Genomic DNA, 26374 nt, shown 5'->3' with positions numbered 1-26374 from the left:
TTTTGAATGATCTAAGACACATTATTCTTAAACCATTCAAAGATAGTATAATGATTAATTAATCATGAGTAGTAATACTATAAAAAAATAAAAAAAGTTGTATAACATTGCAATCATAATATCTTTTTTAAGAAATGCATATTATGAAATGCTACAATGTTAACAACATCACGATTGTATGATTCAAAAGCTTTAGAATGTAAATTGTCTTGTTGAGGATAAAGTACAGTGAGTATGGTTATCCAAGAATAGTACGCAAATATCTCAAAAAAATAAAAATAGTACTGTATTATCGAATCTACGCCCGTGATCAAGTTGAATTAAATTATAGGTAATGTGGATGATTAAATTGTTTAAACTAATATAACTTATACATTATTACTATTATAATTAGTTTTATCTCAATGTCATGATGATGGTCATAGTTATCGTCTTATATATATATATATATATATTGTAAGATTAGTAAACATAAATGTATATTTGACATGGGATGTGAAAATTATAATTATGAATTTCTTAAAATCATATCTGATACATTCCAGATGTATAAAGTATTGTATTATATTAGTGTGTGATATAAAAAGACGAAGAAAGAATTATTTGTGACGCAAGAAGGTTTGAAAAAGGAAAAGTAGCCGTTGGCAAGGTAGTAGTAGTAGTAACCGAGGCGCGGGGGCACTGCATTAGTTGTTTGCCAAGATGTTCACCCAAGGTCTGGACGAGAGCGCAATCCAATGGATCAAGCAGGTCTCGTCAGATTCCCTTCCTTTTCTTTCTTTATTAGCTTCACTTTCCAATTTCTACCTACATTACAGGGATCAAAACCACCACTTGATGTTGCCGACAAACTCACCGATCCATTCCCACCGTCTCCTCTTTTCAGCACTGCTAACACTCTTAATTCTCCCCTTCTGCCTCCCTTCAAGTTCCACCCAGCTTTATTACAACCGCGCAACCTCGCCTTTGCCACCGGCGGCTATGGCGCCGGTCCCGATGACAGTTACGAAAGCATGGATGATGCCAATTTCTCCGATGAGGAACTCTCTGCTCCCAACAACCTTGACTTCTCGGACTCTCCAACACCACACAACTATGACGAGGAACAATTGTTTCCGTGTAAAGGGCGCAGAGAAATTCTCAAGACAGGCTTGGCCGATCAAAGCCTAACCATTCAGGTTCCCAACACTGTCAGAAGATTCACAGATGGAGAAATGGGTTTCAATAAATGTCTTCAAAGGAACCTCACTCCAGCTGGCACTGCCGGTGTTCAGCTTCAAAAGCAATTTCACCTTCGCAATGACACTCTTGGATTGGGTACTCCAAGTGCCCCTCCCATCATTGATTCTGAATTTCCACTGGAGAGGGATTCAGAATGCTCCATAAGGAACGAACCAACTGACCCTGGATCTTGGCCTTCAAGGGAATCTCTGGATTTTAATGATGGCACAAAAAGTGAGACTTCAATTGAACAAAAGCCTAAGGCCAAGACTGTTGCTGAACCCACTGTCACTGAGCTTGCTGAAAGGTACTACTGTGTATTGCATTCTCTAGGGAATTTCTGTTTGGAATTCTCCTTCCTAACCAGCTACAGTGTCCTTTTAATATTCAACTCTGCAGACTGGACAAGACTTTTACAGATGACATAGAAAGACACACCCCTCATTTACAATATTACAACACCAGGTACTGTCAATCTTCAACTTTTACTTTCTCTTAAAGAAATATTTAGTTTAGATTGGATCAACATTAATACTTTGCTAATTATAGTAAAATTTCATTAATATAGTTATCTTGAAATTTACATTTATATGCTCACTTCCTTTTGTGGAATGTTATGTTATTTCAGCAGTTGCAATAGTCAATTCGCCTGGCAAACCCTTATCACTTATGATGCCTGCATACGTTTATGCCTACAAGCATGGGCAAAAGGCTGCACTGAGGCCCCAGAGTTTTTAAAAGATGAGTGCCTAGCTCTCCGAAGTGCTTTTGGGTGGGTTCCATTTTGTTTTGCTAACACATTTCTTTTGGTTTCATTTCTTGTTCTCCTCATTTCTCTTATTTCTCTATTTCCATAGATTGCATGAGTTCCTGTTGCAACCTCGAGGTGTAAAGCCAACTGAAGGCAGAAATAACAGGAATTCAGAACAAACACTTCCCCTGAAGACTAAGAAGGTTGTAGGGAAAATAAGAGTGGAAGGTAATCTTACAATCTCAACAGGTTTTCATCATTCAAATGTAATATGATTATAATTGTACATAGACATATTTTAGAACTTCCGAATGTAATTATGTTTATAACATTGGATCTCCTTCAAACAACTTGAGAGTAGAATAATCTGACATCCTATATGAAAATTGCAGTGAAGAAACTACGAATTATACCAAGACAAAAACTTAAGATTACAAAGTCACAGCGAGGATCAATCTACATGAAAGCTGGGGTGGAGTATGTCCGGCATGTTTCATCACTTGTGAAAAATGGCATAAATTCTATGAAGGCAGCCTCCTTCTCATTGGCAGCCGAAGGTTCGTTTATCTGAAGGTTTCAGCAACTCTTTCATTTTATAGTTTAGAAATCTTTTTGATCTTGATATGAGACTTGTATTAGACTGAAACAGTTACATATTATCAGGATTTAGGAGTCATACTCCACCTAAAGAAATGGGATTTTTTAATATAGATTTTTTTTCTTCATAAACACCAATGTTTTTATTGCAGAATGGAATTAAAGGTATCTGTTTTATTCTTGTAGAACCGCTACATTGTTTGATCCAACTTAAGAGTACAACGGAAGAAAATGAATCAGAGCCATGTTCTGCAATTCTTTTGCGCCCTGGAAGTGGAGATTACCATGATTTGTAAGTTTCAGTTTTTTACTTTTATGTTTTAATTGGGAAAAGTATTTATAATTGACCGGCTGTTAGAAAATAGCGAAACATGATGGTCGGTGAAGGTTTTCCAAATGCATTATGGCACAATATAGTAGTAGACAATCGTAACAGTTGATATCACACACTATGCTTTATGTTCTAAGTTTCTTCCAGTACACAGCCTAGTGTATAAGATGGCAATTTACTTTGTACATTCTTTAAGGCAATCACATGTTGTCTTGATTTCTTCAATTGTTGAAATACACATAATAATCATAAAGATCCTGAACTCTCACCTACTTTCAGTTTCCCATTGAGCCAAGGGGATGCTTTAATTGTAGAAGTCCAAGATTCGAAAAAGGTAGTCCATGGTGAAGCCAGGATTCCAATGTCATCCCTCAGTGATAATCCTGTATGAGCTCTACCCTTTCATTGCCCACAGATATTATTCTCTCCCTTGCACCTTCCACATTTACATAATGAATTATCTTGAATGTGCAGAGTGACAGAATTCGGTGGTGGCCAGTATATCATGATGAACGTGAATGTGTTGGCAAGATCCAGCTCTCTATTGGCAGTACAATGACAAGCGACGAGAACAATCACATAAAGGTTTTGTCTCTACCAAAATTTAGTTCAATAAATCTTGTTTTATCAAATAGAAATATTCCAAGTTGACATATCAGGATTAAGGCAAAGAAGTAACAGTTTATGAAACATCTTAGATGGAATATATCAGAAAAATTGTTCTCAAGAACTAGATTCTTTCTGAGATTAACCATGGAAAGGATCATACCTATCACTGTGTTTAATCAAATTATCATTTGTTGGTATTAAAAGAGAAAACTATTGTAATTTGGTTGGACAAAGGATTTTTTATTTATTTATAGAAAAGGCTCATCGTGATTTTAATATTGTTTTATCTTGGTTCAAAACTTTTGGCCATTAAACACCAGCATGGTCATTTCTGGCTATGCTGTTCTGAGCATAGATTCAGGTTTTCATTTGCCTGGTTTGTACATTTCTGCAGAGTGCGGCTGTTGTGGAAACTCAAGCTTATGATTTATTATTGGAGGGTGCCATGCGCGCACAAAATTTCCACTCCCGAAACTTGCGTTTAAATGGGCCTTGGAAATGGTTGTTAGATGCATTTGCAGACTACTATGGAGTTTCTAATTCATATGCCAGGCTGAGGTATTTTGAATGTCATTTGGGTGCCCCTAAAAATATGGAAAAAAGAAACAGTTTTCTGATATTCTTTATGCTACATGATTTTAATTTTTCTCCACTTACCTGTGGTGGTCTTCTTGTAGATATCTATTACATGTGATGAATGTGGCAACTCCAACCAAGGACTGCCTAGGGCTTGTGAGAGAGTTGCTTGAACCCCTCATAAAGGCCAGAAGTGAGAGGAGTCTGACCAGGCAGGAGGTAAGTCATATATATTGCTCTCTTTCCCATTGCAGTAACTTACCATATCATGTACTTTGGTTTGCTTAATCTTATGTTGTTCCAGCTTCCCATAATTCAACGGCATTAGTTTAGAGCTCAGACTTAATACCATCATACATATCTTAACACTTGAACAAAAAGAAAAATGATATGAATAGAAAACTAGAGTAAAAGTTCCCTGAATCGCTTGTATTTCTGTTGTCTTAAGTACCTTGAGAAATCTGGTATTTATTCATATCTAGTGCTGTCTCTATCTAACCAAACTTTGTAATTCATGATTATGGAAATGGATGGTGGTGTAACAGTTTTCTCTGTTTGTTTGTTTGTTCTCACAGAGAAGTATACTTTCAGACTGTGAAACTCAAATTGAAAGTCTTCTAGCGACAGTTTTCGAGAATTACAAATCGCTAGATGAAAACTCGCCAACAGGTTTAACAGATCATTTTGGTTCAGGATTTGATTCTGCTGCACCAGCTTTGGATCCTGCTGTTCAAGTCTACACAAGTCTTCATGACATACTATCTCTAGATGCTCAAACTATTCTAAGAAACTATCTTCAGGTAATTCCAAATTTGCACTGTTACTGATAACTGATGCTCTTGTTCAACATAGTTTCAAGCATGGATGTTTGAAGTAGATTTATGGCTGCATGTAAAGCTTGGTTTTCCTTTTTTGGAGCCTAAATGAAAAGGTTACTGTCAACAGACTGCAGCAAGAAAAAGGTGCAGAAAACACATGATGGAGACTGATGAATTTGTGTCAAGCACCTCTGAAGGTTACCTAATGGATACCATTACCATCTCAACAGCATACCTGAAGATGAAGAATCTTTGTGTTTCAATAAGAAATGAAATTCAGGCAGACATAAAGATCCACAACCAGCATACGATCCATGGTCAGCATATATTTCCAAGGTAATTGGCTATATAATAAGTCTATAACAGCTCTCTTTAGCAAGTTGACAATACAGTTAACAGTGCATACAAATTGCAATTCATTTCTCACACGTAAATTATAATGAGAGGATTACATTTATCTATTTTACTTCCCCTGCATGGGAGATGCAATTGGTCTTTATTAAATCTAAACATTCTGCAACTTTCAATTAGCTTAACAGAATGTTATTTTCTTCTGTTTCAGTCAGAGTTTTTCATTATCAAAATCTGTACCCATACATCCAATGATAGCAATCAAATTCCCTTGTTATTTTTTCTCCATACATTTTAATTTTGGTTCATCATAGATTTTCTGAGTTCTATTTTCCAATTTTCAGTTCAATTGACCTGACAAACATCACAGCAGCAGTTTACAGCACAGAGTTGGGTAAGAGACTGAGAGCTTTCCTTTCTGCATTGCCACCATCGAGTCCACAGGCACATGTAAATGAGCTTCTAGTTGCAACTGCAGATTTTGAACGGGATTTGGAATCATGGAATATAAGGTTTGTGAAAGAAACTTCTCCCATGCTAATGCAAAATGCAGTACCAAAAAAACTTCAGATTCCCCAACATTAAAATATCATTTCTGACACACAATACTCTTCATGTTCCAGTCTTGTGCAGGGAGGTGTAGACTCCAGAAATTTGTTCCACAACTATATCATGGTGTGGATACAGGATATGCAACTTAGTTTACTTGATTTATGTAAAGCAGAAAAGGTAGTAGTTATTTTATTTAAGCTGCTATAAATGTAATAAAGCACTTCAGTCTATAAATGACTTGACCTCCCCAATAATGATACAGGTGCCATGGGCTGGAGTAACCACAAACCACTCCACCTCCCCATTTGCCGAGGAAATGTATGAGAAAATCAAAGACAACCTTACCCTTTACGAAGTTGTAATCAATAGATGGCCTCAATACTCACTTTATTTGGAAAATGTAAGTTCTAAACTAGAGATATTTCTATTAAACTAAACCATCAGCATTCAGGATATCTTTTTCTATAGTGTCTCTCTCCTCTCATATATATAAACAATTCCATCTCCACTGTATAAAACATGTGGTGTACCTTGAGTTTGCATTTTTCTTACCCTTTTCTTTCTGTAAGGCTGTTGCAAACATTGAAAGGGCAATTGTGAAATCCCTTGAGAAACAATACAGTGATATATTAACTCCTTTGAAAGATAGCATTCAAAAGAGACTTCACTTGCAAGTTCAAAAGATAGCAAGAAGACAATCAGCTACTGTTCATTTGGTTCCTAATCAAGTAAGTTCTCTGTATGTTTGCATTAGGTCTAGATTCTAAAATCCAGCTCAATTTAAGTACTCAAAATTTTAAGCCCCCTCAAACTTTTGTGGCACAATAGAAAACATGCAGCAATTTGGTTTCTATCTATATTGTGTTTTTATATATTGAGATATTTTCTTATAACATTTTGTTTTATCCACAGTTGGGAATATTCTTGAACACCATCAAGAGGATTCTTGATGTCCTGCATTGTAGAGTGGAAGACATCCTAAATTCATGGGCATCCTGTCTACCCGTCATTGGAGATAAAAAGACACTGTTTGGGGAGCAAATGAATGGAATTACTGTTCTCTTGAGAACCAAATACAAAACTTATTTGCAAGCAATAATAGGGAATCTTGTCAACAGTGTAAGATCATTCAAACTCCAGTTTTATATGTCAGTTCCGTGTTATCATAAAATGGATAACAATAGTAACCATAAAGTTTTTGTTTAGAAGCCTCAAATATTTATTTACATTTGATACCATTGAATTGTTCAGATACAAGCTAATCGGAACACAAGGCTGAAAAAGATCCTTGAGGAAACAACAGAAACAGACGGAGAAGCAGAAGTGCGTGAAAGAATGCAGTTGCTGAATTCACAACTCACTGACTTCATCTCCAATCTGCACGAGGTCTTTACCAGCCAGATTTTTATAGCAATATGTCGCGGATTATGGGATAGGATGGGACAGGTAACCAACTATTCTAAAAACTCCTATATTTTGTTGGTTGGTTGACATTTTTCTCGGATCTAAATTTATTTTCATTGATTTTGCGATAGATTATTTTGAAATTTCTCGAAGGGAGGAAAGAAAACAGGATATGGTACAACGGCTCTTCATATGCTCTCGGGGTAAGTCAATATTATTAGATCATGTATGCAGCCTTTTTCTGATGATGTTGATTGTAATGTTGTACCGTTGACGTTGATTGTTTCACTTTGTAGATATTGGATGATACCTTTGCTTCCCAAATGCAACGATTACGAGGAAATTCGTTGCAAGAGAAGGATATTGAGCCTCCTCGCTCAGTGATTGAAGCTCGATCTATTCTTTGTAAAGACACGGCAAATGCAACCGATACATCTAATTACTTGTATATATAATTTAGCTTTATATATTGCCAAATTTGAAATCTCTTTGCAGACTTCAGAGGTTGAATAACGTGATAGCTAGGGGGCCATTATTCTCAATTAATGTATCTTTTGCGAGAAAATAACGATATATATTTGGTCATGTAATTTGACCTGACCGGTGACTCTGAGACAGCTGGAGTATAGGCAAACTGACACTTCAGTTATTCAAAAGTTGTTGAAGTTCAACCGGACATAACATAGGTGAGTCGGTTTCCATTTCAAGATGGGAGTAATGTTGGATAGCTAAACGTAAATAGGGATGAAAACAAAAAACCACAATCAAGAATATGGAGTGCTCACTGGATTTGATTAAACCCAATCAATATCCCAATTAAAAAATCGAATTGGATTGACTTTCTGTAATTTTTACATTTCCGACTCAATTCAACTCAATCATAAATGAGTTGAGTCGAATTGGATTAATTGAGCTTTAATATCAAAAAAATTATAAGAATAATTTTTTTTTCATATTTTTTTTCCTAACACAAAATGAACACAACATACAACAATAAAGCAAGTCCAGGAAGAGGAGCATAATAAACATAACGGAATCAATAGAAGCGCACACAACATGATGCAAATGACAAATGAATCTATAGATAGGACAACCAAAACAACCAGTGCTATGATAACATACCAGGGTCCAATTTTGACTAGTAACTATCACATCTAAAATGTCCCCAAACCCGACTCGTGAAGATGGGTATTGGTGGAAAACAATATTAATAAATTTTTATTGTGTTTATTAAATGAATGTTTTATTCAATTAATTGTGTTTATTTTAAAGACATTTTCCCCCTTATCACGACATTGAGAAGATAAAAACAAATAAGTTAGTATTAAAAAGTTTTTATTGCTCCCTTCGAAGGTAAAAATGAAGAAGTTGGTGTTAAAAGTAAATATGAAAGTTTTTAACACTGTAAGATATTTCTTATAAAAAGAATTGGAGGTAGTACATCATAATATATATAAAGATATTTTTAACGGTAAAAAAAATATACTTTTATATTTTATTAACTTTAGATAGAAGAATTAGTATCAGTATAATTGATATTAAATTTACTCATGACAATATTAATATTACACACTGGAAATTAACCAAGCACAACAATTTCATATACCATACAAAAAAGGCTATTAATCTCATGTCTAGTTTGTTAGTAGTTTCACTCCCTTTACTTTTCATATTATTCACATTCATTTAAACTTTCTTCTCTCATTTCATCGTACATCTCACACTCCTACTATGCATCTCAAACTCCTACTATGCATCTCAACTTTCCTTAGTTCTCTTGAACTACAGTTCTTTTGAAATCTTTAGTGCACCAAAAATCTTCCACCGGTGACAATAAAAAATCTCTACTATCATTCATGAAATCTCCAACTCAAGTCTCTTTATTCTCATGTAATTATGGATATTATGCTTGAATTTTGAAACTCTCATCACTTTATCCTTGTCCTTAAAATAACAATTGACTCCCTCTTTTAAACTCTCCCAAAAGAATAGCAACAAAATTACCATCCATACTTGTTTATTTTTTATTTTATCTTTATCTTTCATATACATATTCCTCTCTTATTTCAAACTATTGCCTACAAAATCATATTCCTAAATCACTATTGTATCCATTTTCACACTTTCCTTTCTTCCCAATTCTTGCAAATCTCGTTATCGATACCAAAACCCTACATTTTGGGGGCAAGAAGTGTATTCGATTCCTTGTCGTCGCCAATTAAGGTACATGCTTCTACTTTTGAGAACATGTTTGTTTTCCCATGACTGTGAATCATATCTATATCCCACTATTTTGACTTAGGGTTATGATTTTCGTCCTTTTTGCTAAGCCATTTTCTCTTTGTAGTCCTTTGATTCTACTACAAGATACTCCATTGATGTCTTAATAAGTGTCCGTTTATCTTTGATTTTTTTGTTTCCTTCATAAAAGTTGTTTATATCACGTTATTTCTCAAATCCTTTTGAACCTTGATTCTAATTCAACTTTTTTCCCTTTCCCCCATTTCAAAGCAATGCCACTTGGATCATAATTTGCTTTTTTCCACCAAAAGACCCATATTCATCATTGTTGTAATATAGTCACAAGTTTTCGATATGCAAAGCAGGAATAAATATATGTTGAGGAAAAGGTGAAATACCATGTTTTAAGCGTATATCGTGATTTATACTTAGTGTTGGCATCATTGATTTGTATCGGCTTTCGTGGAAAGCATTTTATCCCTGGTTTTTTTTTTTTGCAGGAAACCCTAACTCAAACATTCATTTAAGACAAAGCTTGATTTGCCTTGTTAAGTATGGGAAACTACGCACGATAGGGTTTGACGACTTCAACCTTATGTTCTTTAAATCCTAGTGGGGAATTATTGGTACATCGATTGACCAATTTGTCTTTGACATCTTTCTTAATCTATAGAAGATAAAATAAGTTAATGAAACTCTTACAACTCTTACTCACACGTATGATGATCCCAAGAAAGCTTTCTGATATATATGAACTTATTGCACCGTGTAATGATGTCATTTATAAGGTTGTGAAAAAGTTGTTGCCAAGAACTTTGATTAGTTATTCCCAAGTGATATCCTGACACCAAACTAGTTTCATTTTAGGTTGATGTATTATTGATAACATCTATTTTATCCTGAAAACATGCATCCAATAAATTGCATGTAAGTCAATAAAGGTTGGATGACCTTCGAGTTAGACTTGGAAAGAAGCCTGCAATACACTAGAACACACATTTCATTTGCAACATTGTGGACATGCTTGGTCTCCTACCTTAGCTTAAGGTAGTGTTCTACTACATTTCCATGACATCGATGAAGATAAAAAGGAATGCTAGGCCTATAACCTCGTTTAGAGTTCTTAAGGTACATGTCAGGGCAACCCTATATCACCGTAACTCTTTATTTTATGCCTTAAAAGATTGTATCATTGCCTCATAGATGTAGTCTAAAAATAGAAGAATCCTTTTGTTTTGGTTGCATGTTTGCAACAACATGATCTCACATGTTGTTTAAAAAAATGAGATTCTAGTAGTTGCAAAAGTTTCATCAACCAAAATCCAATTAATAACGATTATTTGAGATATATCATACTTAGGGTCCGAAAAGGAGGTGAGTCTTAACAAATCTCAGGTCTTCCTTTTCTAGAAATGTCAACCCAACGATGACAACAAACTATAGTCATTATTATCTTGGGTTAATATCTTGGTGCACCCATGATACACCAGAGAACATCAAAAGACACCATTTTTCTTTACATTAGATTGCATAAGGAAAAAACTCTCTTGTTGGTAGATGACTACATTATCTTTTGCAAGATGTATCTTTTTGGAGCATTCATTGGTACGTAATGTAAACAATATGCATATAAGTTTTAGTTTGTGAAGAAGCTGAATGCACGTGTCATAATTTTATATGGGGAAATACGACAAACAAACGATAGTGTCATCTCAAAGCATGGAAAAATTAATAAATCAAAGAAGATGTATTAGGTTTTTGGACTCTTCGAACATTAGAGCTTCCTATATCATGAAATTAGTGTGATTTATGGTTAGTTGTCCCTATAGACTATGGGTTTGTATTACAAGATTAAAATATTAATTTAATTACTATTAATGAATGTAGAAACGAGAAATGAAAAGGAGAATGGTGAAAAATATAATAATCGGAAGAAAAAATAATGTGATGATATAACTTATGTATATAATATAATGAAAAGAATACTTAATAATTCTTTTACGAGTATTATTTCCCTTAGATATAATTAGGGTTTGTTTGGTTTAGGTGAAAAGCGAAAGGGAAAAAAAGAAGAAAAGAAATAGGAAGGGAAATGATTATATAATTTTTTTGGCAAGAAAGAAAATGAAAAATAAGAAAGTTGAAACTTTTCTTTCATTTTCGTAATTGTGTAAAAACAAATTAAACAACATGGATATTTTTTCAATAAAAATATACAAAATTAACGACATTTCAGTCTTTTTCCAACATAACCGCACATTTCTTTCTCCATTACACATAAGCATAAAATCAGATGTGTACGTCTCATAATTTGTTCCCATTCATTTGATTTCATATTCCAAAGTGAGAAAACTCTTGCCTGTATTTTTTCATGTACTACTTTGATATCATCTCTCCATCTTTCATGCGTTTCAAACAAATCATTAATATGCACGTAATCAATACATACATAATCAGTGATCTCAAATTTTTTATTTTTTTGAAATATAAATGCATTGAAATTTAATATAAAAAATGTTTACTGTATTGACCTAATCAATCAGACATTTAATGCGATGCTAAAAAATAAAAAAATTGTTAATCAATGATCTCAATTTAGCATTTATATTTATTAAAAGTTCACAAAATATATTAAAATCTCATTTAGTTTGACCGCTGATTTAAATGTTACTATAATACTAATAATTACTATTAATGAATAAATGATTAAGTTTTTAATAGTTCAAACGTATCTTTTATGTTAATGAATCAATGGTTATTTTTGTTGTAGAGATAAGGTATATTATTAACCATCGGATACAAAGTTAAAAACTATGAGCAGAAAGGGGATAAAGAAATGGAGAAAATAATTAGTTAATTAATAATTGGTATTAATGATTAATAATGAAGGTAGGAAAAGAAGGGAGGGAAAGAATTAGAAATAGAAAATGGAAAATATTCAAAAGGGTGATTCCCTCGCTCGGGAAAATTAGAAATATGGATATTAGTTCCACTTCCCTATAAAAAGAAGCAGAAATTGTTGGCAGTGAGAAAAATGGCGCAGCTTCCCTGCGACTCCGATGGCGTCTGCATGCTCTGCAAACAGAAACCCAGTCCCTCCCAAACCCTCTCCTGTAGAACATGTGCTACTCCCTGGCACCTTTCGTGTCTCCCTTCGGCCCCTCTCTCCCTCTCCGACTCACATTGGGACTGCCCCGACTGTTCCGACACCTCCAACCATTACCCCGTCGCTCCCACCGCCGACCTTGTCTCCGCCGTTCATGCCATTCAGGCCGACACCTCTCTCACTGACCAGGAGAAGGCAAAGAAACGTCAAGAACTCCTCGCTGGCTCTTCCGACTCCTCAAAGGACAAAGCCAAAACCAAAGACATTTTTGACGGAAGCTTAAATTGCTCCATATGCATGCAGTTACCGGAGAGGCCCGTCACGGTTTATTTCTTTCTTTTCTTTTATTGATTTCTGAATAGTCAGTCAGTGTTTTTACTCATGATATCTTTCAGACACCTTGTGGGCACAACTTGTGTTTGAGATGTTTCGAGAAGTGGGTCGGACAGGGGAAGCGCACCTGTGCCAATTGCCGTGCTCAAATCCCGGCGAAGATGGCGAGTCAGCCGAGGATCAACTCTCAGCTGGCAATGGCCATCCGATTGGCGAAGGCGGCCAAGTCGGGAGAAGGGTCCTCGGGCCCACCCAAGGTGTACCACTTTGTCCGCAACCAGGACCGCCCCGATACCGCATTCACCACAGAGCGAGCCAAGAAGACTGGGAAAGCCAATGCTTGCAGTGGTAAGATTTTTGTGACTGTTCCTCCTGACCATTTTGGTCCCATCCCGTCTGAAAACGACCCCATCAGGAACCGCGGTGTTCTTGTTGGTGACACGTGGGAGGACAGGATGGAGTGTCGCCAGTGGGGTGCTCATTTGCCTCATGTTGCCGGCATTGCTGGACAGAGTGGCTATGGTTCCCAGTCTGTTGCCCTTTCTGGTGGTTACGAGGATGACGAGGATCACGGTGAGTGGTTCCTTTACACTGGCAGTGGTGGCAGAGATCTCAGTGGTAACAAACGAACCAACAAGCTTCAATCCTTTGACCAGAAGTTTGAAAACATGAACGAGGCCTTGAGAGTCAGCTGCAGGAAGGGTTATCCCGTTCGGGTTGTAAGGTCATCTCATCTCTCTCATTCCTTTTTTTTTTTTTTTTTTTATTCTATTACCTACTAATTGCATTTATTTTCTGCTTAAATAACTTTCCTTCTGCTCAGGTCGCACAAGGAAAAGCGTTCTTCTTATGCACCGGAGTCTGGAGTGCGTTACGATGGAGTTTATAGAATAGAGAAATGCTGGCGCAAAAATGGAACACAAGTAAGATGCTTCTAATAGTAGCCTTTGTGTTTATTGAATGAGGCCTGCAAATGGATTTTTGCTCCAAACTCTTTGGTTCATGGAGAAGCTCTGTACTGTGACAGGGTTGCAAGGTTTGTAGGTATTTGTTTGTGAGATGTGACAATGAGCCAGCACCCTGGACAAGGTATGTTTTTTTTTTCTCTGCAGCTCTTTTGGTGTGTGTGCTTATGTGTTGTTGACGTGCAGTGATGAAATTGGAGATCGCCCACGCCCACTGCCTAAAATTGATGAGTTGAAGGGTGCGGTTGATATAACTGAAAGGAAGGGTGATCCATCGTGGGATTTTGATGTAAGTGTTGTTCTTGCCCTTTTGCTGTTGATAGGTTGATTTATGTTTTGTAGGATTAAATTCTGAGATAACCATAATTATTTTTTGAAATCCTTTGAGTGGTACGTGTTGTTCCACTATTGATGTTCTATAATCTATATACTTTGATGGTCTCACCCAGTACTTTTGGTCAAATTTAGGAGGAAAAGGGGTCCTGGTTGTGGAAGAAGCCTCCACCAGAAAGCAAGAAATCAGTGGACATTAAAGCTGAAGATGGAACAACAATCAGAGTTAAACGGAAAGCAAAAAATGTGTCCGTGAAAGAAAGGCTATTGAAAGGTATGCTCTGTCTATTATACATGTTCCCATAATCTATCCTGTATAGTCAACTTATAGCTTTTGTTAAGTTGTCTTAAATCCTTATTATTTTTTTAAAAAAACCCATTGTAGACTTGTAGTTAATTGAACTTGTAAACTCTATTCATTTTTGCCACTGGTTACCTATATTTTCAGAGTTTGGTTGCCAAATATGTCGCAAGGCGATGGCTTCCCCTCTTACTACACCTTGTGCTCACAACTTCTGCAAAGCCTGTTTGGAGGGTGCCTTTTCTGGCCAAAGTTTCATCAGAAATAGGGCATGTGGAGGTGGACGCACTTTACGAGCGCAGAAGAATTTTATGAAATGCCCATCATGTTCAACTGACATTGCTGACTTTCTCCAGAATCCACAGGTACTGCGGAATGCCGTTATTGGGTTTTATTCTTGCACCAAGTATGCATCCGACCCTTATTTGGATTTCTTTTAATTGTATTCCTAATTTACTTGGGAATGCTTATGCCTATACTTTGATGGCTTCATTTTGTATAAAGTGAAATGGTAGAAAATTCGGAATAAGCAAAACGGTCTGCTGATGCATTTTTCCCTTCTTTTTTTTAGTGCTAGCATAGATTGCTAGATATGGAATTTTAAAATATGGAATTAAATGAGGAGGGTGAGCAAAATGGTTCATCTTGCATGAAAGTAGAATGGTAGAAAATTATGAATTCTTTGATGGCTTCAGTTCACTTTATATTGAACTTGAGTGTGTGTCTCTATGCTTTATATTTTGTAATTTTTCATTCATTGTATTCAAATTGGTATTTTATTTGTGCTCATAGTTTCGTTGCAATTTTCTGGTATTTTATTACAGGTTAATAGAGAAATGCTGGCTGTTATAGAATCACTACAACGCCAGGCTGAAGATGAAAATTCTGAAGAGTCAAGTGATAAAAATGATGAAAATCTGCATGACCCAACTGAGGTTTCTAAACCTTGTGATTCTAGTGATAAGGTCCTGGAGGAAATTAAGGACAATGAGCTGAATCAGCCACACAAGCGAAGGAAAGAGTGAAGGCCGGGTTATTTTGGTCCTTTGGATTATGGGTTTTCATTAAACAGCAAGGGACGGACTGCTGATGCAATTTTTAAGTGCTATAGATTGCTAGATATTGACTTATATATGGTCTTTTGATATATTTTTTCCTTGTCTTGGTGTGTTATGATCGGAGTAGAGGTTCATGTGATAGAAAATTTAAACTGTAATGCATATCTTAATGCATTATGTGTTTTTATTGAAGATGTTATGTTAACTACTAATAGTATTAAACAAGTTTGAATTTTTAATGTTGACTTCCGTTGTAAAGTTATTTAAATTATGATATAATATAAAGATAGGATTAAAAAACTTCATACTACAATGCATTGTAGGTACACACATTAGACTAATAGTATGCACGGGGTAGATTATGAGAAGTTTCCATCCTTTGTGAGACATCAACTTGTAAATCTAGCTTTTGATTCAACTTAAATTTACTATAATTGGCTCACAAGTATGTTTTTCTAAATATCTCGTATCAACCTGTGAATGTATCTCGAGGAAATTTTGAAGGTTTGAGCAAGGTGTGAAAGTTTTAAGGAATCAGGTAACTAAATCTTAAGGTAAGCTTTGTTATCCTCAAACTCACCTTTTTCTCCAATCTTATAGAACCAAAAACAAATTTTTACCCATTTCTTTTTATGACAAACTTTAACCATTAGATTATCAATAATTTAAATAACATTATGTATTGTTTTTTTTAAAAAAAAAATCAAATTTAAGTTAAAACTAATGAATGTGAAAAAAAGATAGATCGAAAGAAATAAGAAATTGTATTTGTTAGGAGTACATTTGAATTTTTAAGTTGCATCTGGTACATATTTGAATTTAATTTATGATATTTAGTTACAAATTTGCTAAAGAGCATATACACTTTATGATAGGAGAATATTCAAGGGTCTGTCTAAAGAAGTAAATAAACTTATATGTTTTGTAAACTAAAAGGTCATTCAACTCAAGAGAATCAAGAATCATAACCGCGTAGGTCAATAAAGTAAAGTTATAACGAAAGACTCGAAACGGTAAATCTAGAAGACTGAAAATGAAAATTCGAGGAAAGGGGACCTTTAATTAGTTATTACATTAGTAGTTGCAAAAAATTTGATCACCAATTTTATAAGCTCATCAACGCTGAAATTACAACTTCCAAATGTAAAAACAGTAGTATATGTGAACCCAGCATCCAACAAGTAAATTAAATAAATGAAATAGTTACATAGATATGTTATGGGTTTAGGATCATTTGTCAAATTTTGCACAATGATATAATTAATTATTCGCTCGAATTAGTAGGAAATTGCAAGAGTTTAATTACCGCCCTTCTCAACTCATGTGGTCTGATACAGACACGCTATGTACTTTATTGCAGTTACATATGGTTAAAAGTATTAGTTGACTGACTTCGGGTCGTCTCTCAAAAGTCTTCCTTATTAATTATAAATTTATAAATAAATCAATAAATATTCATACAAGAGATTTATATTTCTTTAATTAAATGATTTAATATTTAAATCTTAATTAATTTTTGTTAATTTCTTATGAAAATTAATTATCGTTTTTTTTACGAATATTATTTCATACCAATATTATCAGTATTTTTTTTTTGTAAGTGTACAACTCAAAAAATGATTTTTTTAATAAATAAGAATGAGATAATATTACTGTTCCATATATCATTTGGAAAAAAAAACAAAATAACACTCTTTGAAATGTCTATTGACGAAGAGAGAAAATTGATGTGACAGAATAGAAAGAGGTTAACACACGCTGAGGAGGATATCCCCTATTTATATCTCCTTTCACCATAGATTCATAATAGACCCGCATTCCCCTGCTTACATACAGAGCACTTGTCATCCAAGAGAATGAAGAAGATACTAGTATCAATCAAGTTCCTGTTTTGTTTTTCTCTGCTCTGTGTTTTGTTCTCTTCACTTCCTTTACTCCTTCAATCCTTGAAGCCATCCCTCATGCAATTCTTCAGCTACTTGGTTGAAAAAAGCTACATGTTCCTTTTCTGCAATGGCCTCCTTCTTGTTTTAATAGCCATCAACTCTGCTCCAATCAATGCCTCTTCACCACCAACCACTGAACGTGCTGCTTTTTCTGTTCACATAGAAGAGAATAGCAGCCAGTTAGAATCCAAGGAACCAGACATTGCAGTTGCAGCAGCACCAATTGCTGCTGAGGAAACTGAATTCCCACAAGAAGAGGAAAATGTTTTGGAGATAGTAGAACGAGAAAATGTGCTATCAGATACCCAAGAAGGGGGAAATGCCCTTGTTACCATTGATGAAGATGTGCATGACACTGAAGAGTTAAATAAGAAATGTGAAGATTTTATTAAAAGGATGAAAGCAACGTTCTCTTCCACTAACTTGGAGCTAAGGGCTGTCGACAGATTTTATTTTGATAATCGATCATGTCTCATGAATCTCCCTTTCTTTTGAATTGACTTTAACTAACAGGGTGTCTTTGTTTCCGAGTTATTTTGCCACCCAGATTTTTGCTTGCAGGAATTAAATCCTGGCCTACATGGTTCTGTCAGACTATGTTCCATGTTCTGTTCTCTGTTCCAATGGAAACTCTTTCATTCTATATCTAATTTTCATTTAACCTAGAAATAAGAAACGTCTAACATAATGTCGTAAAGAAGGATGCTAACATGGCCATTGAGTTTAAAAATATGATACTTTAATTGGACTTCTTTTGTTTAGTTTCTTGTGAGACAATTCAGTCCATCTCGCACCCTTATTAAATTCAACCAATGCCACTATAGTAGATAAACTTTATTATATATCATCGTTCCTGATTTGAGCATCAGGACTATTTTTTTTAGAGGTATCCATCACCCTATCCATGATATCTCAATCGTATCATAGAGTTGCACCACCGTTGAAAGATCTCGAACACATAAATGAGCAACGGTTTAGCATTCGGTCCGTGGAACATTTGATTTTGGGCTTTCATAAGCTCCTGAGTGGAAATTTGAGCAATGTAAAGATGATTTTGGAATTGTGGAAAAGTTCCCTTTCTAAACGCGTGTCAGGAAAAAGAAAACACGGATAATATTAATTAAACCAATACCTAAAGAAATATTTGTCAAATGTCCTTTAAGCTATCAAACGATACGGACACTAGACACGACACGAATATAGACACATGACATCTCATCTCTTAAAAAAGTTAATGAAATGCTGATTTATTTGTTAGTGTTGGTATCGTATCGGATATGAACACAGACACAACAAGGGAATGAAATGTCCATGCCTCATAGCCTTTAAGTTTTAACCTTGCAATTCAAACACAATCAAGCTAATCTTTGTTACTTTTTTTTATGTATTATATCCAGAAAGAAAAATAACAGTGCACAGCGTATTGTTGCTGACATTTTATTCGGATTAAGATCATCTACAGTTTAGTTAAGAAACTGTAAGGGATCTCATCCCTTCATTTACAAAATTATCTTTAATATTTGAAAACCTAGTATACAGCAGGAGAGAAAATAGTGCATGAATGATGACATTAGTAACTGCCTTGGGTGCAATTTTTCAAACCGCAGAGGTCTAATTCTCAGTCATGCTTATTTAAAGTGGCAGATTTTAATGTGATAGATATGTTTTTAAAGTACTTATAAATCAAATCTTATTGTATATTCCGAAAGAAAGAAGAATGCTTGCAATATATTTTTTGAGTTAAAATTCATTGCAACTTGGCTTGAAAATGTATTAGGGAGGATATTCACAGCATTTCTGTGCAAGGAAATAATGTATTTACAGGTTGTGAATGAAATAAAATAAAGGATGTTTGAAATTGATTACGGTGGCACAGTGAGGAAGGGGGGCACGTAGCTTCCTTTGTTGAACATTATATTGTAAATTGAATCGTACGTCCTTCTCAATTTGACACGCTCTTTTTCGTTTGCAAAGGACATACCAAACAATTGTTTGCTTGACCTTCGATCAAGTCTTAATTTCTGAGAAAGCCAACCAAATCAAAGCCACATCATCAAAATAAACGGGTAGACATCGCTACTTTTCCACAATGATAAAGTAAGCTTTAATCTAACAATTTAAGTGATTAATGTATTAAAATTAAACTGTTTTAATATTATTTAAATTTAATTCTTATAAAAATAATTTTTAACTAATTTTTTTATTGAATTTTAAATAAATTATAATTTATTTTTTCTAATAAATGAAAAGATTAAGACTAAAAAAATTTAAACTTTAAGAATGTGGGCCTAAACCCTAAACCCACATTTGTCCTTGGTTGATAACATGTATCAATACTGTTCAATCCAACCTTATGTTATTATTTAAATTATTTATGTAAATTAAAAATATTATATATATCTAAAGAATTTATTATTATAAATTTTAAACATATAAAATAAATATTTTTAATTGTGTAATTTACAATACAAAGAAAAAGGTAAATTACTATAAAGAAGTGGCTGCATGGACGCCAGGTCATTAGCTGGTTAGATAAGGGTAGGATCCACAAGAAAATCCAAGCCAAGAGAACATATGAGATGACATTGCATTTGCAGCACCCAAACATCAACATGGCTGCCAAACTCACTCTATCTTCTCCCCTTTCCTTCAAAACTTCATTTCTTCCAAAATCACCATCATTTTCTCCAGGTTTATGCTCCCCCAGAACTAATGTTACTGGTGTCAAAGTCCATGCTAAATTAGGTAACATAAATGCAATCACTCTTTTACCTTTATTTCAGTTTTATGTTATTATTATTATCCCATCCTTGTGAATTAAATGAGGTTGAGATGATAAACTTAGGAATGTGGATCTGATCCTATTAGGTGGTGGAGATGAACAAGCCAAGAACGGAGGCAAGAAGAAATTCATAACAAGAGAGGAAGAACCACAACAGTAACAATTCATAAGTTTTATTTTCCCATTCCCATAATTTTCTGGTGACGTCACATATGTTTCCCAAAAGCTTTCTATTGAATAGTGATTGCTACTAAAAGGATTTTGTGTGTGCGCAGGTATTGGCAGACAGCAGGAGAAAGAGAAGGAGAGAATCCCATGAAGACTCCTCTTCCTTACATAATCATATTTGGTATGTCAACTCCTTTTGTAATCTTGGCCATTGCTTTTGCAAATGGTTGGATTAAGGTGCCTGTTCGATGAGACAACACTTTACTTCTCATTCTCAAACTTCACCAGAGAAATTCTTTACTTTTTCACATATGTTATGGCTCGTTTTAATGAACAAAGTTCACTTATGAATGTCGGATTGAGGAAAGCATAAATGAGGTTTCTTGTTTCAAGAATAGCACGTTGGTGATCCGAACACCGGACCTGCCTGCTAATATGAGATGGTTGGTAATCCGACTGTTCCATGGAAAATTAACAATGGAATTTTTTACACCTTAAGTTTTTCTTTCTTTCTGCTCCTTGCTTATAAAACAGGAAAAAGAAAATGGGAAGAGGTTTAGATCGTTGGTATACTATAGAACTACTGTTGTTTTTTATTTAGCAGAAACTATGGTTGGCATCTCTATCTTATTAGCAATATTCAGACGTAATGATGTATAATGAACAGTTATGCCTAATAATTAAATATGATTGTCAACACTGATCATTCTGTCGTTTTTATACGGAAATTTGTGCGAGTAAAACTAAAGAAATGTAGCATGGTCTGGGAAATTTTAACCAATATGAATGAAAGGTTAGTCTCAGTTATCAAAAGTAGAAAGTGGTGGAAACAAGAAGATACTTGCCACATGACGAAGGTGTATACACAGATTACACTAGCACTATGCATATTATGTAATCATTGTAATGTACATTTAGGTATCAAGTTTAGCTATTGCCTGGGGAGCAATTGCCATTTCACTTCTATATATCTGCCCCTTATTTTAAAGCATTTAAATGGCTATTAGTTCTTCTGTTCAACCATCGAATTACCATGATAGAATCAGGGCATTTGCCATTTGGCAATGGGTCGATTTCGGAAGCTGATGACATTATCTGAGATCACAACAGAGAACAGGGAAAGAAAGTCATAGTACATTACTGTCAGCCACTATATGCTAGAGTAACCATTGAATCTTCATCACAGCATGTGCAGTAAAGCATTTTCAATTCCAAAACATATGACCTTGAAAGCAGGATAGCTACTATGAGTCTATGAATATGTATTGTATATATTGACTGCCAGAATAAAATAATATTCCCATAAAGACCAATTTTACATGGAAATCAAATTTTCATTTACCTACTATAATCGATTTTCTACACATTTGATTAATGACCTTAACAAATGTTCTAATAAAGGCCGCTTAAACGAGGCAAGTACAATAGCAGACAAAAAACACAATGCTTCATCATCTTTCCCTGCGCAGGGTCTTGTACAGTTCCGCAGTAATATATTTGTGTTGAAACTTATAAGTTGATCGTAGTGCCACAAATTGATCCCTATCAGTTTTGTGGATGTATAGATGATTCAGTTCCAAATGCGTGGGCCTAGGGACATGATGACTACCACTTGCGGATGAAGCCTCATTTCTTATTGCCACTGGTAGTTGTTGTGGTAATTCTGGTGGGGGTTTGCTGAACTCCTCTTCATTTAAGTTTGTGTTATCATAACTTGATGGCGGTGATGGAGGATCTTCAAAATCGGATAAGCTTGCAACTATTTCTGGGATATAATCCTGTAAAAATGGTTTAATCAACGAGCTAGGTGAGGTTATCTTTGCATATATAGATGAATTGCACGAGTTGAAGGGATTATAAGTTATGACCATATTTTGGGATGTTGATTCACTCAATACACTTGTGTGTTAACAATATTTTCTAGCAATGGATAGAAGACTGGTGAAATCAATCTAAACTAGAAAAAGTGGCAATCCAACACTCTGAACTTGCAAACTTATTCTAGTTCATACTGCATATATGATCTCAGACCGTCCACCTCTACAGTAGTTATATTTCAGAAGGGGGTCATTTAAGAGGAAATTAAGGACAAGGTATATTATCATCATCATTTATATTTCGTTAAGTTAATTTATTTCGAGGTTAAAACACACACTGGTGTCTTATATGCAACAAAACATCTATAATGTAGAAATTTTCTATCTACCATTCCATATGAAATTCTACTTCTGTGCCAAGCATGCAGCTCTATAGTCTATTCTAGTTTGGTATGAGACCATCCATTCAGGCATGGCGCTTTTGTTTCCTCATCAGACAACAAATTTTGACAAAAATGATTCAACATGTGACTAAATGGATTTAGTATATTATTGAAGTACTGCTGAATAAATATTGTCCTTAGGCATAAGCATACATGGTCTCAAAATAAAGCCAAACTGTCAACCGAATTGATGATCGTGTTAAAGGTTATATAGTAAAAGATAACACTTGTGAAGATGTAATCAACAAGATCATCAGAAATTCCTGAAAAATAAACTAATAAAGTAAGCCATGAAATTAATTACCTGCAAATCCAATATATTGTAGCCATAACCTGAATCATCAGAAGCCGATGGGAACTCTGGAGCATGTGTCAAGTAGCCATCTACAATGAAACGGTAATGATAGATACCTATAGGGAGTGTTTTAACAATGACAAAATTTTGATCTACTCTCAGCAAGGGCTCCCTGACAGGACAAGGTAAATGTTCATCATATCATAAGATGAAGTAAAAGCAAGAACTATAGTTGGAATTTAAAAGTGTGTAGATGGTTACGTGGTCTCCCAGTTGTCCCATGATCCTGCAATAGCAACATTCGTGGCTGCATGATTCCATGTGATCCTCACATTTTTCAACCTTTCATGAATAACAGATTCTACATATCCATTTTGTGGCAGGGGTTGCGCTATCGCTGCTGGTCTTTGCATGGCAGCCACAGGGACCTTGAAAATAGCCATTTTAAATTTGATGTTTCAACGTAAACGTTCATTGTGTTGTGCCCTTCAAGATATTATTGTCACACTAGCTTCATTCAATGACATTAACTCTTAATTAACTTGTAAATTCTTCATCAGATTAAAAGCATTAAACCCTTATTGTAATTGCATAATTTTTTTTATTTGTAGTACCTGGGAGTTGACTAATGTTGCAATAGCATGCATGTATTAAGTCTCATTATAAATTTCTTCGGCCAATACATCTCATAACAATTCCCAATAAGACCAGCAGTTTTTCTCATATGAATGGTAAACAAAATCAGTATTCAAAATATTAAATCCACCTTAAATTTCAAAAACTTGAAAGATTACTCTGATCTTTGCCCTATAACCAAAAATCTGAGTTTAGTTGTACCATTCCAAATTCCAATTCCACAAATCACTATTAAACGGTAAAAGCAGGGCTGAGAAGCACCCCACTTTGATAGGATGCTTATTTCTCACTGCTTTGATCAAATTTCTTTTTTCCCCCTCATGGATACACTGTATAAAACTATAACATTAAACATAACCTATCCTATTTATTTTAAAGAGAGAAAAAACACAAACCCCATAATTATTTTTTTTTCAATAAAAGAAATTAAGAAAGGATCATCTAACTCTGACCTGGGGTTGTATGAGCAAGGGAGGTGGTGGCTCATATGGTCCAGGTCCAGGTGGAGTTAACTGAACCAAAGGATCTGTGAATCCATTGGTATTGCCATAAAGCGCTTCAGGTGGCAGAAATTTGATGTCTTGTTCGTACTCATCCTTTTTAACTCCTGAAGTGCCTTCACCATCCTTTCCTCTGCTGTTACTTCCCATCACTGAAAGTGGAAGAAACCCAGATTTTGATCGCAATCACCACTAGTACTATCCTCAGAATCAAAATACCATACAAAAACTTCAGCAGTCAGCACAGAAAGAGAGTAGAGCAGATATCCATGCTCAGCTGCGAGATAGCACGAATCCATTAGATAGATAAGAAAGAATCAGAAAGCAATCTGGCATACCCATTTCAGTGCATAAATAGAACAAACCCTTGAAAGCAAACCAGGAATTGACTCTAGGTAGCAGAGTGGCATTGTTGTTATAGAAAAAAAAATAGTTTTTATTTTTTTTATTTTAATATATTTGATGACCCTCTCACTCTCTTTCTTTCTCTCTCTGAGGATGCCACTTTTCCCTGCCTTAAAGCAACTGAACACGTAAGTATACAGGGTTTTATTCTCCAATGAATTTGGAAGATTCCGCTGTGGACTAATTATTATGAGTCTGGTTTAAAGGAGAATGTTCCCCTGCTATCAGGAACAACCAAACACTGTCTAATGAAACTGTGCATACCTTTTGCTCAGTTTCTTGTCCTTGTGATGGTCCATTAAATTAATTAAATTTCTGTTGTAAAGCAAAGCAATCAAACACTACAGAATATTGGTTTGGTACCATAATGGATTACACCAGCTAAACGAACTTGTTTTCAGCGTAATGGTATTGAAGTCAAAAGCTCGTAGAAAAGTGAAAGGAAAAGATTCCAACTTGCTACTTGTTACTAGTATTATTATTCAACTAAACTCATAAAATGGCATCTTCTAAAAAATAAAAAGAAAAAAGAAAATCATAAAATAGCATCGATTGTGTTGTGCTTCCGGTCTACACAGAAAGCATGAGTTGTTGGATTAGATTTGACATGTCAGCTTTGTCTTTTTTTCTATTTTGTTTGCAGCTTCTTGTCTTTTGCATAATAAAGTTTAATCATTTCAATACTAGTGCACTTCTTTTGCCAATAACAAGAGTACTGCACATCGACAACCCATCAAATGAATAGAAAAATAAAAGCCTGCTCCGTCCTCTTGGTTGAAGTTTGATGGTTCAATTTAACGATATACTAGAAAACAATATGACACTAAATCAATAATTTATGAAAATATGATACTAAATCAATAGTTTCTATTTCAACCCTATTGTCAATTTAGTGTAATATACATATTCCTTGTGAGAGGAATAAATTATCTTTTGTTGCAAATGATAGAGAAAGGGATCGGTACCTGTGAGCCAACCACTGTATTTCATATTCATGTTTCTGTGTGTGATTACTTTTTAAAATTACAGGTAATGAGTAATCATCTATTTTATATTATATAGTACATGTACATCGTATCAGATAAACAATGCATAAAGAGGGCTTTCTTGTATTACAATTCACTAGGACTAGGCTCTTGTTATCGAATCCAACGACGGTTTTATCTTTTTCTAATGAGTCTGCTCCCTTGACGCGAACAAGAAATTGCGCCATCAGGTGGTGACAAAACCCTTTTTGGAGGATTATGGCTTTGTGTTAGAGCACTCTTTTGGCAGGGACGTTACAATGCACTTAGTTGGAAATTGGCCCCTTGAACCATTTTTTTCTACCTACAATTTCATAGCTGTACGTACCCAATAATTATATTATAGTCGCTTGAATCTTCAAATAGATGTAGACCTATTGGCTATACCCTATAAGGGAAAAATCATGTATGTAAAATGAATTAAGGAAAATTAATTATATTTATTTTTAAATACGTCAAAATCATGATGGATTATTAAACTAAGGATTATTTCACTCTTACTCGTTTTAAGCAAAAACTCACTTTCAAGGGGTATTTTCTAATGTATAAAATAAAAAATAAAAAAATTAACCAAGGGCTTTCATTTTCTACCCGGCCTTCTCCTATTCTCCTATAGGGTCATTAACATTGATGCATCCTATAAAGTATATATGCTTAGTGAAGGGGTGCCAAACCCAAATAAGTTCTCCCGGGACAAAAAGTAGATACTTACGGATTTTTTTCCATTATATAGCTGCTTTTGCGAATTTAAGATGCAACAATAGCATCCCAAGATTCCAAAGTTCAAACAACCATGTGAAAAGCTAAGTT

At 34.9% G+C, this 26374-nt stretch overlaps 5 protein-coding genes across 8 annotated transcripts; 4 read left to right on the top strand and 1 right to left on the bottom strand.

Moving 5' to 3' along the window:
• The first annotated feature begins 603 nt into the window (after nucleotides 1–603).
• LOC114403835 lies at nucleotides 604–7775 on the top strand. Of its 3 annotated transcripts, XM_028367043.1 has the most exons (21): nucleotides 604–750; nucleotides 819–1528; nucleotides 1621–1686; nucleotides 1850–1993; nucleotides 2079–2200; nucleotides 2365–2529; nucleotides 2756–2861; nucleotides 3180–3285; nucleotides 3375–3485; nucleotides 3904–4067; nucleotides 4187–4304; nucleotides 4661–4885; nucleotides 5031–5239; nucleotides 5599–5766; nucleotides 5878–5983; nucleotides 6069–6206; nucleotides 6376–6534; nucleotides 6719–6925; nucleotides 7058–7252; nucleotides 7342–7413; nucleotides 7507–7775. In XM_028367043.1, exons 1-21 carry the CDS (start codon nucleotides 703–705, stop codon nucleotides 7663–7665), a joined length of 3498 nt encoding a protein of 1165 aa, XP_028222844.1. In that variant the 5' UTR covers nucleotides 604–702; the 3' UTR covers nucleotides 7666–7775. The 3 variants fall into 3 exon arrangements, with proteins under 3 accessions (XP_028222844.1, XP_028222837.1, XP_028222828.1); XM_028367036.1 differs by having other exon boundaries at nucleotides 630–1528; nucleotides 1853–1993; XM_028367027.1 differs by having other exon boundaries at nucleotides 630–1528.
• A 4659-nt stretch (nucleotides 7776–12434) lies between these two features.
• Nucleotides 12435–15788, top strand: LOC114403828 (E3 ubiquitin-protein ligase ORTHRUS 2-like). The gene is made up of 8 exons (XM_028367014.1): nucleotides 12435–12881; nucleotides 12953–13614; nucleotides 13714–13813; nucleotides 13918–13979; nucleotides 14042–14144; nucleotides 14324–14462; nucleotides 14637–14854; nucleotides 15314–15788. The coding sequence occupies exons 1-8, from the start codon at nucleotides 12486–12488 to the stop codon at nucleotides 15512–15514; spliced, it is 1881 nt and encodes a 626-aa protein (XP_028222815.1). The 5' UTR covers nucleotides 12435–12485; the 3' UTR covers nucleotides 15515–15788.
• A 1573-nt stretch (nucleotides 15789–17361) lies between these two features.
• Nucleotides 17362–18162, top strand: LOC114403819. The gene has a single exon (XM_028367001.1). The coding sequence runs from the start codon at nucleotides 17404–17406 to the stop codon at nucleotides 17986–17988; it is 585 nt and encodes a 194-aa protein (XP_028222802.1). The 5' UTR covers nucleotides 17362–17403; the 3' UTR covers nucleotides 17989–18162.
• Nucleotides 18163–20045: 1883 nt separating this feature from the next.
• Nucleotides 20046–21149, top strand: LOC114403812. Its single transcript, XM_028366991.1, has 3 exons — nucleotides 20046–20238; nucleotides 20362–20431; nucleotides 20551–21149. The coding sequence occupies exons 1-3, from the start codon at nucleotides 20073–20075 to the stop codon at nucleotides 20693–20695; spliced, it is 381 nt and encodes a 126-aa protein (XP_028222792.1). The 5' UTR covers nucleotides 20046–20072; the 3' UTR covers nucleotides 20696–21149.
• Nucleotides 21150–21690: 541 nt separating this feature from the next.
• LOC114403801 (SNF1-related protein kinase regulatory subunit beta-2-like) lies at nucleotides 21691–24741 on the bottom strand. Of its 2 annotated transcripts, none has more exons than XM_028366979.1 (5): nucleotides 24473–24741; nucleotides 24087–24332; nucleotides 23260–23426; nucleotides 23008–23170; nucleotides 21691–22221 (listed from the first exon to the last, which is right to left on the bottom strand). In XM_028366979.1, exons 2-5 carry the CDS (start codon nucleotides 24282–24284, stop codon nucleotides 21895–21897), a joined length of 855 nt encoding a protein of 284 aa, XP_028222780.1. In that variant the 5' UTR covers nucleotides 24285–24332; nucleotides 24473–24741; the 3' UTR covers nucleotides 21691–21894. The 2 variants fall into 2 exon arrangements, with proteins under 2 accessions (XP_028222780.1, XP_028222770.1); XM_028366969.1 differs by having other exon boundaries at nucleotides 24087–24411; nucleotides 24500–24740.
• Nucleotides 24742–26374: the final 1633 nt, after the last annotated feature.

This window comes from Glycine soja, chromosome 2 (genome assembly GCF_004193775.1).
Source record: "Glycine soja cultivar W05 chromosome 2, ASM419377v2, whole genome shotgun sequence".
NCBI lineage: Eukaryota > Viridiplantae > Streptophyta > Magnoliopsida > Fabales > Fabaceae > Glycine > Glycine soja.
This window is presented reverse-complemented; position numbering and strand designations above follow the sequence as displayed.